The sequence below is a fragment of the Tachysurus fulvidraco genome, chromosome 1 (genome assembly GCF_022655615.1).
Source record: "Tachysurus fulvidraco isolate hzauxx_2018 chromosome 1, HZAU_PFXX_2.0, whole genome shotgun sequence".
Lineage (NCBI taxonomy): Eukaryota > Metazoa > Chordata > Actinopteri > Siluriformes > Bagridae > Tachysurus > Tachysurus fulvidraco.
In genome coordinates this window covers 26,665,170-26,679,431 of record NC_062518.1, presented here as the reverse complement: position 1 = coordinate 26,679,431, position 14,262 = coordinate 26,665,170, and the positions used below count along the sequence as shown (strand labels likewise).

Genomic DNA, 14,262 nt, shown 5'->3' with positions numbered 1-14,262 from the left:
AGAGTGCCCTGCAACAGCAAATCCAAAAAAAAAAAAAAAAAGAAAAGAAAAGAAAAGAAAAGAAAAAAGCAGGATGGGGTTCCTGCACAAGACATAGATTGCCGATGCCAGTTTCAATATGACAAGTGGCAGCGTTATGAAGACAGACATGATCCAAGATGGGCGGGGTGACCTTTTCCAAATGTCACATGTCATCTGAGTTTTATGTCACCCTCCAAACAATATGTCAAGAGCATAAAAAATCATTACACCCAAGAATTATGTTATACAGGCAAAAAATAATAATTAAGATTATATTATTCAAAGCCAAACTGTGGTTCAGGGAAATTTATGACTGTCCTGGGCATAAAGGGTTAGGAAACACGTTGTCGTAAAGACAGCTGGACACGAACCGGACGGAATGTTTATAGTTCCAGAGCTTCTTTTTGCGTGTATCATTCACTGTCTGTATCATTCACTTATAATACACTCTTCAAAGTCAAAGGTACTCTTTTCTACAGAGTGCCTCTGTGTCCTTGACTCCGGACATCCCGTTGGCCATATTTACATAAACCAACAAACACAAGAGATGGCACTGATCACCTAATTCTTAATCACAATATTGATCACTTGATGGAGCTGTTGTGTGGAGATAAGGGAGCACACAGAGTGAGGGTATCATCAGGCTTATGATGTTTCATAGCTTGAAGCTGAAGGGCAGATGTAGTGTATAAGAATGGCATGACACGTGTTCAGTGGATCTGAGAGTGGCTGTGCATGTCAGCTCAGGTGTAATACTTCCTTACATCAGCAGTTCATGAGCAGTCAATAGAGAGGGACTTGTCCAATCAGCACTATGCGGCACCCAAGGTGAGAGGTCAGCATGATGTCATACATCCTGACAACACAATAAAGATTCTGTCTGAGTGAACCATCCTGTCTTGCTCTCTCTCTCTCTCTCTCTCTCTCTCTCTCTCTCTCTCTCTCTCTCTCTCTCTCTCTCTCTCTGATGGTGTAATGGCCTCTTGTCTTTGTGAGCTCCATACAAAAGGCCCGTCTTTCCTCAATCTGGCACAAGGTGATAAAGCACTTCGTGAAATCTTTATTGCTTTAATAAACAAGAAAGAGTGATTAATGTTGGTCTTCTGCTTTAGTATTTCAAATAAATTATGACAGCTTTATATCACGGTCAAAGCAGCCAAATCCCAATGAAACCTGTCCAAGGAGGATGAATGGTCTGCACTTACACATGTACAAATTAGCCAAATAAAAGGCTGTACCGTGAAAATACATACATGAAAATACATTCCACTACTTCAAATGTGTCCCGACATTTCAGGCCCGTTGGAGAAGATCTTACTTTATTCTTCTATTGTTATGAGATCGGCACATGCCACTCCCATCTCTGCCAACTGGCTGAAAGTCTTGTAAAGCAGCACTTAAAAATATTGCATGCGACTCAAAGCGCTGGTGAATGAGACAGCGAGAGAACTTTGGCCTGGTATGTGTCATATAAACTTTCCCATGCCAGGACTTTCTGGACCCTTGGTTCTGACTCACACACATTAAAGGGGTGAGATGTGCGTCAGTTTATAATGTTACAGTGATGATGGTAATAACCTGACTATGACATGCTCTAGCAGGTCATTACTGAATTAGGATGAATTAGGAACTTTATAAGTTGGAAAGTTTGAAGGTCTATATGAAAAATAGAACAAAATAGGAATCTATTTTATATAATAGGACAAAAAAAAGGCCTGTCTGCGTGCTTTGCTATATATTTTTCTTTTTGTGTATCCAGGATGGTCAAAGAGGCTGCACGGTTGTTTACTTCAAGTCCTCTGTATGTGTTTAGGTGAGTAGGTGTACCCCAAATCCCAGCCCAATCCCACCCACATTTTAATAGCCCTCCAGCGTGTTCTGCTGTGCTTTCCAAAGTCAGGAATTCAGCCATTTTGTTTAAAATCGAACCAGATATGTGGGTGCTACACGAAGCCGCTTATTCATTGAAGTCAGCTTTTATAAGCCCCTTCTTGGCAAGCCTAAACACCAGCAAGAGAGAGGGAGAGGGAGAGAGATAGAGAGAGAGAGAGAGGAAAGGCTGTGACTAAATAACTAATCAGAGATGAAAATGAGTGCTTATATATGGGCTAAAGTTGAACGTGTAAACTGTTTTTGTGATCATTGAAATACAGCAGGAGTTACAGCGTGGCCAGTGGAAGTTACATCACAGTGAGAGTTGAAAGAAGATGAAAATGTTAGCCTGAGCTGCTGGATGTTGCATACATTGGCAGTAGATTAAGATCATTAACATCTTTATTTTGTTTTTTAAATCATCTCTGGTGTAGTATACAAAGCTGTCAATCTGGAGACTTTTATGGGCGTTAGATGTGTTTTTTTTTTTCTTTTTATACAAAGAGGCCATAAAATGTTTCCCTAGAAAAAGGAGAAGCTTGAGTAAACCACTTATTAGAGTTGTAGCCTTGAGAAAAGGCACGTGGCGCCATACCTGATAATCTCAGCGGTTGCTGAAACGCTGAGCGCTTTTACAAGCTCTTTACAATCTCTTTCTTTCTTTAATCAATTATCACTCTTTGTGAATGAGGTATGCCTCTCCACCCTCGCTAGGCCAGCAGTCTTTCAGAAAGCCTGGCACTTTTGTAATGAGGTGGCTCCCCGAGGTGGGACCGAGCGTCCGGGTGCAGGCAGGGCAGCCAGGTGTGTGTGCATGTGTGTGTCCATGTAATGGAGCTCTACAAGGTGTGCCAAGTATACCAGTCCTTTAGCAAGCCAGGAACTGGGATGTTAGTGCTGTGAAATACAGCCCCTCTCTCTCTCTCTCTCTCTCTCTCTCTCTCTCTCTCTCTCTCTCTCTCTCTCTCGCGCTCTCTCGGGAGCAGAGACAACCATCTTCTCCTTGACTTATGAAGGAGCCCATCATGATCAGTAATTATTACTGCCATACACATTCACATCCCTATAAACTCACATCCAGCCCCTCGTTCATAACTCGCACTCTAAATAGTGCCCGGCCCTTCCTCCATTTTCCGTCCCTTGGTCTTTACTCTCCAATGTGCTCAATTAACCGAGCGAATACATTACACAGAGGCTAATAAATTAGAATATCATATCCATACAATAATTCCATAAAAAAGTCCAGTGGGATCATCCCCTCTTATTGCTCGGGTGAGGAATTGGGGTTGGCAGTGTTCAAATAGAAACGCTAATGCCATGTTACATGTAATTGTCCTCTGCCATTCTCCCTTGCTGAAATACCTCTTTATTAATAGTAATTGAGGGAATGAATTATGAATAGAATGATTTTCTCCTAACACACAAAAGTGAGGCATAATGACCATGGTTCTAAATCATCATTTTGACCCCCTCTCAAGCTACGTTTGCTCTCTCTCTCTCTCTCTCTCTCTCTCTCTCTCTCTCTCTCTCTCTCTCTCTCTAGCTCTCTCTCTCTAGCTCTCCCTCTCTCTCCTCTTCATCTATCAGTTTTTCTTCTCCTTCCCAAAGAGACAGGAAGCAGCAGAGTGTGTCTATTGCTATTCCACTCAGTTACACCTGTATGAGTTAACATAAGCCTGTGAATTACAGATACATGCAAGCAATACCCTATTTGGAATGAGTCCACACTCCTTTCAGTCTGACCAGTTAAGAGATACCTAACACAGGTTTACTTCTTTTCTGTCCATATAATCTTATTTATTGGGGCATGAAACTCACAAAGTGATCCTGTGTTTCCTGTAGCTCTCAGTAATTGAATAATACAAGTGCTGCCAATAGCCCGGGGTAAGGGCGGAGGGGTGGTAGCAATGGTGTTGGGGCAACTAGGTCCAGTTGGCAGGACAAGCAACATTTTTTTTCCCTCCAGCCTTTTTAAAAGATTGGCTTTCCACACCTATGATCAACCGCCGCGTTTGCTGAGCCGAGTGCAGAGGCCCCAGGTCTGCTTCTTATTTCGAAACATCAAACGGTCCACTTCATTAAGGGCCCCTTTTTTAGTCGCATCTGAAGCATGTTTTCCGAAACAAAAGACGAGGAGGGGAGCGGCAGGGGGAACAGAAATCGCACAGTCTGCAGCAGTTTTATTGGGGGAAATAATGGGCAATTGAGGCTAGGTATTTAATAGGCAAAAGCCAGCACAGCAATGTATCTGCTGGGGGAAAACCCATTTGGCAACTTGCTGAAATAGAAGTCCTTTTTCAGCCCAGGTTTTTCTTATAGATGGATGAGTCTATCGCTTTCCCACAGACACTCATGGCTGACCCATCACGGATGAGTGATGTCACAAAGGAGGAGGAGTGAGAGTTTGACAGACAGCTGGGAAAGGGAGGACTCAAAGCTGTCCTGTGCAAGGGCATCTGCATATAAATGAAAAGCAAACGGACAGAAGGCAAAACATTCAAGGATCAATAGTCCAATAACTAGAGCAGGAAGACTCCAATAACTGCATCAGTGGCCACCGATGGCTATGAAAGGGAAAAATGATACACAATTGGAAAAGGACTAACCATGCTAAGTGGATCAGGGCTCAGCCTCAATGAGTACGGCTTCCAAAAATGAACATTATTCAAGAGGCCAACAAAGCCGTTTGCATTGATTTCAGTACACCTCATGCTAAGACTGCCACCCTAATATGCTCATCGCTAGCCACAGGATAATTGTAAAAGTTATTAAGTAGCAGTCATTGGGGGGATGGATTGGGTTCTGCTTGGATTCGCCAATAAAAGAGAGACCAAAAGGGTGCATTCTTTACAAATCAGATCAGCAGGCACCAGAGTGGACATCGAGTGGAAGGATCTGACCTTAGTGACCAGTGGTCAGCATAGCACTGACCACAAGGGTCAATACACCCCCCGACATCACATTCACAGCCCAATCAATGTCGAATTATGGGTTATTTATTGAATAATCAAGACAGTATTTATCGCCATGGCTCTCATGGAGGCTGTCACAGGGGCATACTATTTATCAGACTGCTCGCAAAATTAGGGTAATCACTTAGCATGTAAACAAGAGCCAGCAGCTGCCTGCCAGAGTGAGGCTATTACTCATAGGTACTTATCACATACTGTGTGTGTGTGTGTGTGTGTGTGTGTGTGTGTGTGTGTGTGTGTGTGTGTGTGTGTGTGTGTGTGTGTGTGTGTGTGTGTGACTGAGTAAGCCAATACATTGCAAAGCATAATATACAGCTGCATTTTTGGGGCATGAGAGCAGAATGGATACACACACACAAACACACACACACACACACACACACACACACACACACACACACACACACACACACACACACACCAATAGCTGTCATTGGAGTCCAGTGATATTACAAAGGTCAGAGCACCTCTTTTCACTGGGCTTATGAAGGGCACAGGATGCAGCTATAAGCAGATTGAGTTTCTCTCCTAGCCACAGGCTGGAGTGCACTTGTGCACTGACCTCACAGACACACACACATATACACACTTCTGCATAAACAAATTGTCCTGGTTCAAATCCTAATACAATTTAAAATCAAATCTCCTACCAACATTGCTAACAAACAGCCCTTCACAAGGGAATAACAGAAAGTTCTATTTACTGCTGATTTGTCTTTCTGTCTATTCTGGCAGGATAGAGGAGCTGTCGGTTTTCCGTCATACCCATAGCTGTACGCAGCAGGTTTCCGGATCTACTCATTTGCTCTTTAGAAATTAAATAAATGGCCATGTAGACTGCTCTTAAACAATCCTATCAATCAAACACACTTACGTCTGCCATAAATTCCAATCCAATCCTAGTTACTCTAATGTCCTGGCTGGAGCCACAGAGGTATGGAGGGGGATCTATAGCTGCGGTTGGCAGGCCCAAAAGCTTTCCCCATTTATGTTATTATCTGTCACCATATTTTTGTCTTTTAAAAAGCATTGGAAATGCTAGCTATCCGTCCCTAACCAGATTAGAATTGGTTTTGATCTTGCCCACCAGGGAGGTCGAGTTACCGACAATAAGATCAAAAATGAGCCAATTCGTTTTCTATTCTCATTCAAAACAAACAAAAGGGGGCTAATAGGCATAGCATCTGCGGCCAGAACCATGGCAGGTCGATATGTGCGCTGATAGATGCGAGCTGAGCAATTGCTGGTTATTACGCCACTGAAAGGGTCTTGCCTGGTTTAAGTGGTCAGTGGCCCCCAAAGCCTCTGATCATATCTGGCTGTCTGAGATTATCAGCCATAAAGCAGACCAATGTTCACTTATCGCAGTGAAGACTCTGCTCGAGATGTGGCGATAAGAATTATTGGGTAATAGCAGGGGGGGCTGTATTGAATGCACCATCTGATCATCTACTATGCCATTTTAACTGTAATCCAGTTGAATGAAAAGCCAATCATGACAATTACTACATCTGTCACCTTCCAAACTCCGTTTCCCTGTTGTGGCTAAATTGGGGAAATGAAAACTATATTTTTAAATGTTTCAAATCATTCAAGTCAATTTGAATGTACAGTTAGCATGACTTACTATTACTATATATGGTGACTATTTTCACACTAAGAGGATGCTTCCATGAGTCCTCTGCTGGGTGATGTATGTGGATTTAAGTCAAGTCAGTAAATTATGATGAGACCATATGTATTAGTGTAGACTGTGTACTGATGGAAGTCCAGCAAGTGTTTCTCGTGATGACCTAGCCTGCCTTTTACTATAGTTCCATGTACTCAGTTCTCCTTAGGGAACCATCACCTCTGTCCCCTCGTGTGATTCAATTCCAGGCCGATTTTCCTCCCTCAGTAGCCGGGCCCCGGGCTGTAGCTACACCAGCAGCAACCTTGTCTTAACCCCTCACTCAGTGGTGTTAATTGTGTTAGGGGCCAAAATGGAATCTTTGTAATGGGTAGGTCTGCTTCTTTGGTTGGGATAAAGGACTCTCCTCGGTCTCGTCTTCTCTCGTTATACAACATTAGTCAACTCCTCGGCCTGGCGCAGGTGTGACCAGCCTCTAACTATGTTAGTACACTTGTTAGTGGAGAATATGTTCACCCCTCAGCCTGGCTATGTATCGATTCCCCTAGTAGCCTCACCTTTCTAAGCCCTTTGCCTTTCTGACCCCCTGACTGTATTTATTTACTCTATATGGGAATACAGTGTGAGACCCTACACTTGAGCTTAGAGAGCATCCAACCATGCCAGATAAGGAATAAACTGCAAGTCTTTATAGACTACACTTGTAGACTTTGCTTCTTCATGCCATCTCTGATCAGTATAGAGAACAAATTTGTAAATATTGATATAATCTCCACAGATCTTGTAAGGCCACTTGTTCTTTTATATGTCACTGTTATCATACAGTAACTAACATACAGTATGTAGTTCTAGGATGTCAAAGGTCTTTGATATTGCATGTTTGAATAGAGAATAGAGCCACACCAATGCTGTCTCACCACAAACCGTAATAGGACATGTCAAAAAAGCCAAGGGTTGGTTATATGATTAAGTGTATTAATTGCAATGGCTTGGGGACCTACAGTAAATACTTCTGAGGAGGGAACCTTGGACCCCTCTTATGGGAGCCACATTAAGCACAGTGTTCCCAATGGACCAGTGCCAATAAATATCATATCAGTCTGGCTCCAACTGCACCCAAATCCCTGCTATCCCATTACTCTAAAAGCTAAGGCTGCTCTTTAACGGCATAAAACACCCCCTTCCCCTCCACTACTCTCCCTTCCACCCTTTTCTACTCCCTCCAGGACAGGCTATAAGATGTGAGTGTCAGTAGGATGTGTGCTCAGTGCTCAGCCTTGCTCCTGGGTCTTGGCCGACTGGGCCCGATGATGGCGGAGGCTGCTGTATAAACGTCCTCATAAAAATGACAGCTAGACATATGTATGGATCCCCATTAAAATTTTACTACTAATCACCCGGCTGCTGCTTTGGCTGCTGACTCTCCTGTACGGCTACGCCACAGGGATGGGCACTAAATGAAGACATCAGCGGCATTCTTCGTAAAAGACGGTCAACAACGGCTTGCTGGAAGCGCCTGTGATCCACTTTTTATTTTTCACTTGATCACAGAGGCTGGAAGAATTTCAATTCCAGTTTTTGTTTTTAGGGGATGTGAGGATCAAGGTCAAAAGGACTGAATTGAAAGGAGGGATTGAAATGACAAATGATGTTCTGCATTGGTGCAAGTTAGTAAAAATTGGCTTTCAATCACTAAATAACACATAAAAACCTACGTGAGAATTGTTAGTTAATAAGATAATAACAATTATTCTATGCTTCGTGTAGGTAAGATATTTAAATATGAATTTCTACCTAGTTTTAAATTTTATAGTAATTGTAAATGTGTTGTTTGAAACACATTGAGGCAGTCTTGCAGTTTTGACCTTCCTTTTTGGCCAGACCATAAGGTTAATGCAAACAGGTAGTCCTAAGGTCAAAGGTGATATATTCTTTCTTTTCGTGGCAGCCGTCAACTGGAGACAGAGGGCAGAGGTATTTAGTAATGAGAAGGAGGCTTGCTGTGTAACATGCTGGATTGAGCCGTAAACATTTGACAGGTGTCAGATGGGGAAGTGCACCTGCGAAACCTCCACCACCATCTGCGCTTTCCCGTGGCAGGAATTCAGACTGAATTAACTGTCTCCAAAAGCCAAACTCAGGCACGCCTGTTATGACTGAAACTGACACTTGAATTAGTCTCTTCGGAAACGGACCATCTGATCAGAGTTAGCTTAATCTCAGTCAGCAGCAGCTAACTATGCCAACGCGAGCAAGCAGGATGAAGCTGTCAAATTACAAGTATTATGTTGCTAACAACATGGATTAGAGGAACAGAAGAAGGAGGAGGTCCTTTTCTGATTCGCAGACAATGAACAGCTGGTAAATAATGTTGAATTTATGGGATCTAGCTCAGTGCCTGCCCTGACAATGACGGCTTAAATAAAAGTACACTTTCAATCCATTGGGGCAGTCTGTCACTGGGGAAAGCGGAACTCAGAACGAGAAGGGAAGCTAAAATGGAGATGCTACAAAGCGGGTCATAGTAAGGAGATACCCTCTAAATGAACCCCCTTTATTAACCCCTCCTGCTGCCTCCCCCCACATTCAGAACACCTCTTCTCTCACTATTACCTCCATGGCCGTTTCATTATCCGACTTGAACTCTGCGTAACCCCCCCGTAGTCATTTTTTATGTCACTCAGGGTACAGGGTCCATGATTTAAACATGCAGTGCCCATAATTTGATTTCTTCATGGGGTGCACCACAAGGGGGTGACGCTGAGGGTAGTGTCTCTGAGGTCAGTTTGGTAAGTGATAGCAGAATGATTTGAATGGTCTAATAAAGTAATCAGGCCGTTTGTTACATGGTAATAATATTGCTCCTAAAACACCGAGAACTATTACTTGGCTCAATGATTATCGAACACCGAATAGCCTCCCACCTTTATCCATGCTCATGAGTTTTGCTTGTGCCAATTAGCAGTTAAAAGAGTGCAAGAGTGCAGCCTAAGCTCATGGTATGGTGCTGGAGCACATTGCAGGTTCATGGACCTGCTGTATATGCTTACACACTCTAGAAAAGCACACATCTCATCAAAGGACAGTAAGATTGTAAGAATTTAATTCAAGAAAATTTGTATCAAATTTATTCAAATGAATATCATTTTACCTCTGTTAGCTGTTTTTACAACTATTGTTTGAAAGAAGTGATCTGTTTGGTTTTAAAATGCTAGGACAGCTAATTATTAATTGCATGTTATAATATAACATGCAAAAATAATAACAGGGCAAAAATATCTTCGGAAAAGTATAAAAAATAATTCAAGGTAACTTTGATATTTGTGAAGCATCAAGTATACTGACTAGAACACTTAAACTGAAGCAAATCAAATAAACGATCGCTATTCACATGTTGCACCCTGTATATATTATTAAACAAAGCTTTACAGGGCTTTTACAAGCTTTACATATTTCCAAAAAAGGGATTTCATTCACAATGCTAAGTGGCAAGGCAGAACCTGTGTTGCAAATGCAATGTACAAATGCCTCTTTCATTCATTCTAATCTTTCATTCTTTTACAGCCATAGATCTCTAGACTTCCTCTGTAGAAAGGGCTATTGAGTGGTCTTGCTGCCACAGATGTCTGATCAGTCAAGTGCCATCGACTCAACCTGTCACGTTTACACCTGGAGAGGACACGATCGTGGAGCGGAAATCAATGGGAATCACCTGAGTGGCACATCGGCCTCCTCCGCATCAGGGGGAGAGCCAGAAAGAGCCGAGAAGGTAGAGGAGGAGGAGGAAAAGAGGCAGCATGGAGAAGCTTCTCCCTGGCTAGAAGGTGAAGGGCAAAGAAATCATTAGGTGGCGAGGTGAGAGAAACCGTATAACCTGTTTCATGCATTGCGGCAAGCTGGCCAGGATTCCTGATCTTAACTAAAATGTTGTAACCACTTTTATTATAAATAGAGGCTGAGATGTAGGTGGGTGGGTATGTTTGTGTACATATGTCTGTGTGTGTGTGTGTGTGTCCCATCTGTGGGCGGATGTGTCTGGGATTGCGAGAGCAGTGGGGGTTTGGGCAAGGCTACTGCCAGTTCTTTAGCATACAGGGGCTCCATCTGGAGAGCAGACCCTGGGCATTGCTGCCAGTCCATTATGAGAGGGATTATGGGAGTTGTAGGGTGTGGGTAGAGTGTCTGCATTCCAACAGGTCGCTTTCTCTGCCACTGCTAACGCTTTAAAAATGTTACATGCTGTAGCTATGTGTGGCTGTCGCCAGTGCGGTAATAATTGGCAGATCTGCTTCACCAAGCACGTGGAGCCAGTGGAATGTCAGTGAAAGCATGTGGTCTGGACACGGAAACAACCAGCAAAATAATGAACCTGCTGTGTTTGATTAATCTCCTCATATTTATGAAAAGGCTGGCTGGGGGTGGGGTACTGCTTTACAGTCTGCTTTAATATCTGCACTAAAACATGTATAAGCCTATGCTTGTGAAAAATCATGTTAAAAACATTACTTACCTAAAAGCAGCAAGCCGTGATGGTAGGATGAGCCAACCATGAAAAGGAAAAAGAGAAAACATGTCAGTACATACGTTCTGCAATTCTATCAAAGGAAATTTTGACATTTTCATATTTACAAAATGACAAAATATCACGTTTTTAAAAAAAAAACAAAAAAAAAACTTCATACATTGTACCGATATATTGAACAGTCTGTAAGAACTGCAATAAATACAATGTAGTTTTTCCTATTGTGTAGTGAAAGGCTAGCACCACTGTGTGGTTCCAGTTATTGAAGCCCTGCTCTGTGTGTTTTCGCTGTGTGAGGCCGGCATGCTGCCTGCGTGTTTGTGTCTGTTACTGCGTGCCCTCCTGTGCCCTTGCACTGTGGTGTAAACACAGATTGTTAGGTTAGGGGTTAAAAGTGTTGTGCTTAGATTCTTTGACAGTAATCTAATTTCTGCTCTCTCGCGCATCTATATTTATTTGGTTTTGTCAACACTCAGGGCTCTTTTTTCTCCCTTTTGCCTTCAGCGTATTGATCCCCCTAATGGATTGGATCTGATTCCAGAGAGTCTAACATGCTTTCGTATCCTCTTATTTTCACCCAGGGAAATCGATCAGGCAGGCCTGAAAATCAGCTAGGATCAGGTTTTAAGGGATCCACCATGGTGGGAATGGTGAAGCTTTATTTAAAAGGACAGGAGTGACTGGAGAACTTTCAAATGGGAGAATGGTGCATGTTTCCAAGTGGCCTACTTGAAAACCCTTGAAACTAAAGAGTGTATTCTGATGTTGTAATTGAGTCAAGCAGATCATGACGTTGAATTTGATGAAAGGAATCCAAATTTTAGGTGTTTAATGGTGTGTGTGTGTGTGTGTGTGTGTGTGTGTGTGTGTGTGTGTGTGTGTGTGTGTGTGTGTGTGTGTGTGTGTGTGTGTGTGTGTGTGTGTGTGTGTGTTAGGCCTTCCTGCTGCACCTGTCACCAAGCCACCAAGCTAACCAAGGAAGTTCAACCAATCAATGCTAAGATCCCCTTCCTGCTGAGACAGCATCCTCTTCTCTCCTCACATTGATTAAGGGTGGAGTCTCCTGCTTTTCAGTATATTGGCAGTTCATGGCTCTTAATATTTATATAAAATGTTATCATAGTGTTCATAGACTGTGGCAGAGCAATCCTTTCACCCCTCACTAATAATTGAGGAAAATAAGAATTACTGCATACAGACTAGCCACTCAGAGGTAGACAAGTGTTAAATACAAGGCAGACCTAGATCAATAAGCAGAATAGGATTGGTGTACAGCAGGAGTGTGAAACTGTTCCCTTCCGCACTCCTCTCCAGTCCTGTGAAACCAGAGAGCAGTGACTGATCAGTTGGAAATGGCATGATATCGATGCCCCCTTGGCTTTTCACACAGCCGAGCAAATTGGAGGATTTGTCGTGAGTCACAACATCAGGGCGCCAGGAAGAGGAAGAGGGAAGCAGGGATGAATGGATGCAGGATGGGAGATCAGGCCATAGCTGATGTCAGGCTGTTTAGACAGAGGTTACCCATCCTAGATTTGTTCAGGATCCCACAAGGCCTATGAATGAGGCATATTGGGAAGTCGTGCTTCCTCAGACTTCAGGCTAATACACATGAGTAAGGGGCAACAGGAAGGTCGAGTCTCTTAAAACAGCTCCCATTCCTGCATGTGTGGGTTCCGAGCATGACTTACAACACCTCTGAGAGTTTTAATCCTCTTCGTGCAGCTGTGACCATTGATGCTTATTTATTTATTTATCTATCTGTTTTCATTACAGATATAAATTTAGATAAGCTCTCATTTTTTTGTGCTAAGACAGGACCAAGGTTCATATCAAACCATGATTTGTATGCCACTGTAAGAAAATAGGTGAGAGCACATGCTTAAAGCCTTATGACAGTTAAGCTCTCTCTGCTGGAGGTTAACAATGTGGAGAGCAGGAAGCCAGTGACACATCATAAACCTATCTACTGTAGGGAACACACACACAAGTGATCATTTCTGCCTGTGTCCTTTGGCTTTCTGTTATTGGGAATTGTTGACTATGTTTTAGCTTAACACACAATAAAAGAGCTGAGAAAAAACAGTTTAGAATAAAACGTCTCACTAACAATTCTCCTTCATTCACCCTCATGTTTGGACCTAAAGGACGCAGAAAGTGCACTAGATACACAGGTGTTCCTGCCTCAGCCCTGCTGTTTTGAGGGCGATAGCAGATGCAGTGAGATGAAAGAACCTTTTTCCTTTTCCCCCTATCCACAGATCTGATCCTATCAGACCCACCATGACATTTAACAGTAGCCATCTTCAGTAAGAGGGCTGATATCATGGTTTGGTCTTCCTCCATCAGACAGACGCACCAAACCGAGGTCAGCTGCTCTGGGTGTCATTAACCAGCGGAATGCTCTCCCCGTAAAGACAACAATGTCAAAGGAGGAGATTGAATTACCACCCAGTCTAAACAGAAACATTAAAGCACAGATACAGATCTTGACATGTCACTGATCTAATAGAGATTGTGTGCTTGTGAACACTTTTGAAAACTTGAAAATCTTTTTGTTCTTATAACTAAGGCACTGTGACACAAGTCATGAGTTTTGCATGTGAATTGACCCTCTCTGTTTCACAGGAGGTAATGAATTATTGAATATTTGAAGAACGACAGAAAGGCAGATGATCGAGGAGGAAGAATGAACTCATACATGTTTTAATGTGATGTGCATTTAGGGTGATGGCTTTCCAGATGCAGATCTTTGCTGGTGTGAAATCAAATCCTTAAATCTTGAACTGCTTCTCTGCATCTCTCTCTCTCTCTCTCTCTCTCTCTCTCTCTCTCTCTCTCTCTCTCTCTCTCTCTCTCTCTCTCTCTCTTCCTCTTTCTCTTACACACATACACACACATGCACACACATACAAGTATGCACATACAAGACACACACACATGCAAAAAGTCCTCCTCACAGATTTATCACCCAAGCCCTGCTCCCGTCGGCATCACAGTGGCTGATTTTCTCATTTCATAGGCCACCGAGGTAGAACAGGCATGTGCTTGTTCAAATCCACCCAGCAAGACGCACCGGTTTCACCACACAGCTTTCTCTTTAGCAGCTTAACAGATGCCAAGCAGAAGGGCAGCCAGGGGAGGGCGAGGGGAGCACGGAGAAAAAGAGAGAAAAAGGGTGGGGGGCACCACCATAAGCCATCAAGTGCAAGCAAGCCCTCCAAACACACACATGGCAGGACCAA

General features: G+C 43.0%; 1 protein-coding gene across 16 annotated transcripts in view; it reads right to left on the bottom strand.

Annotated features, from left to right (window-relative positions):
• The window catches only part of rnf220a (ring finger protein 220a), a 117,076-nt gene that overhangs the window by 56,416 nt on the left and 46,398 nt on the right, over positions 1–14,262 (bottom strand). For 12 of the 16 annotated variants that reach the window (XM_047815536.1, XM_047815531.1, XM_047815530.1 and 9 more), the window contains exon 3: positions 10,208–10,312. The exons of the other annotated variants lie outside the window; for them this stretch is intronic. In XM_047815536.1, the coding sequence (XP_047671492.1) occupies positions 10,208–10,312 (105 nt within the window). The remainder of the gene's footprint in view (positions 1–10,207; positions 10,313–14,262) is intronic. 16 annotated transcript variants of the gene reach the window in all.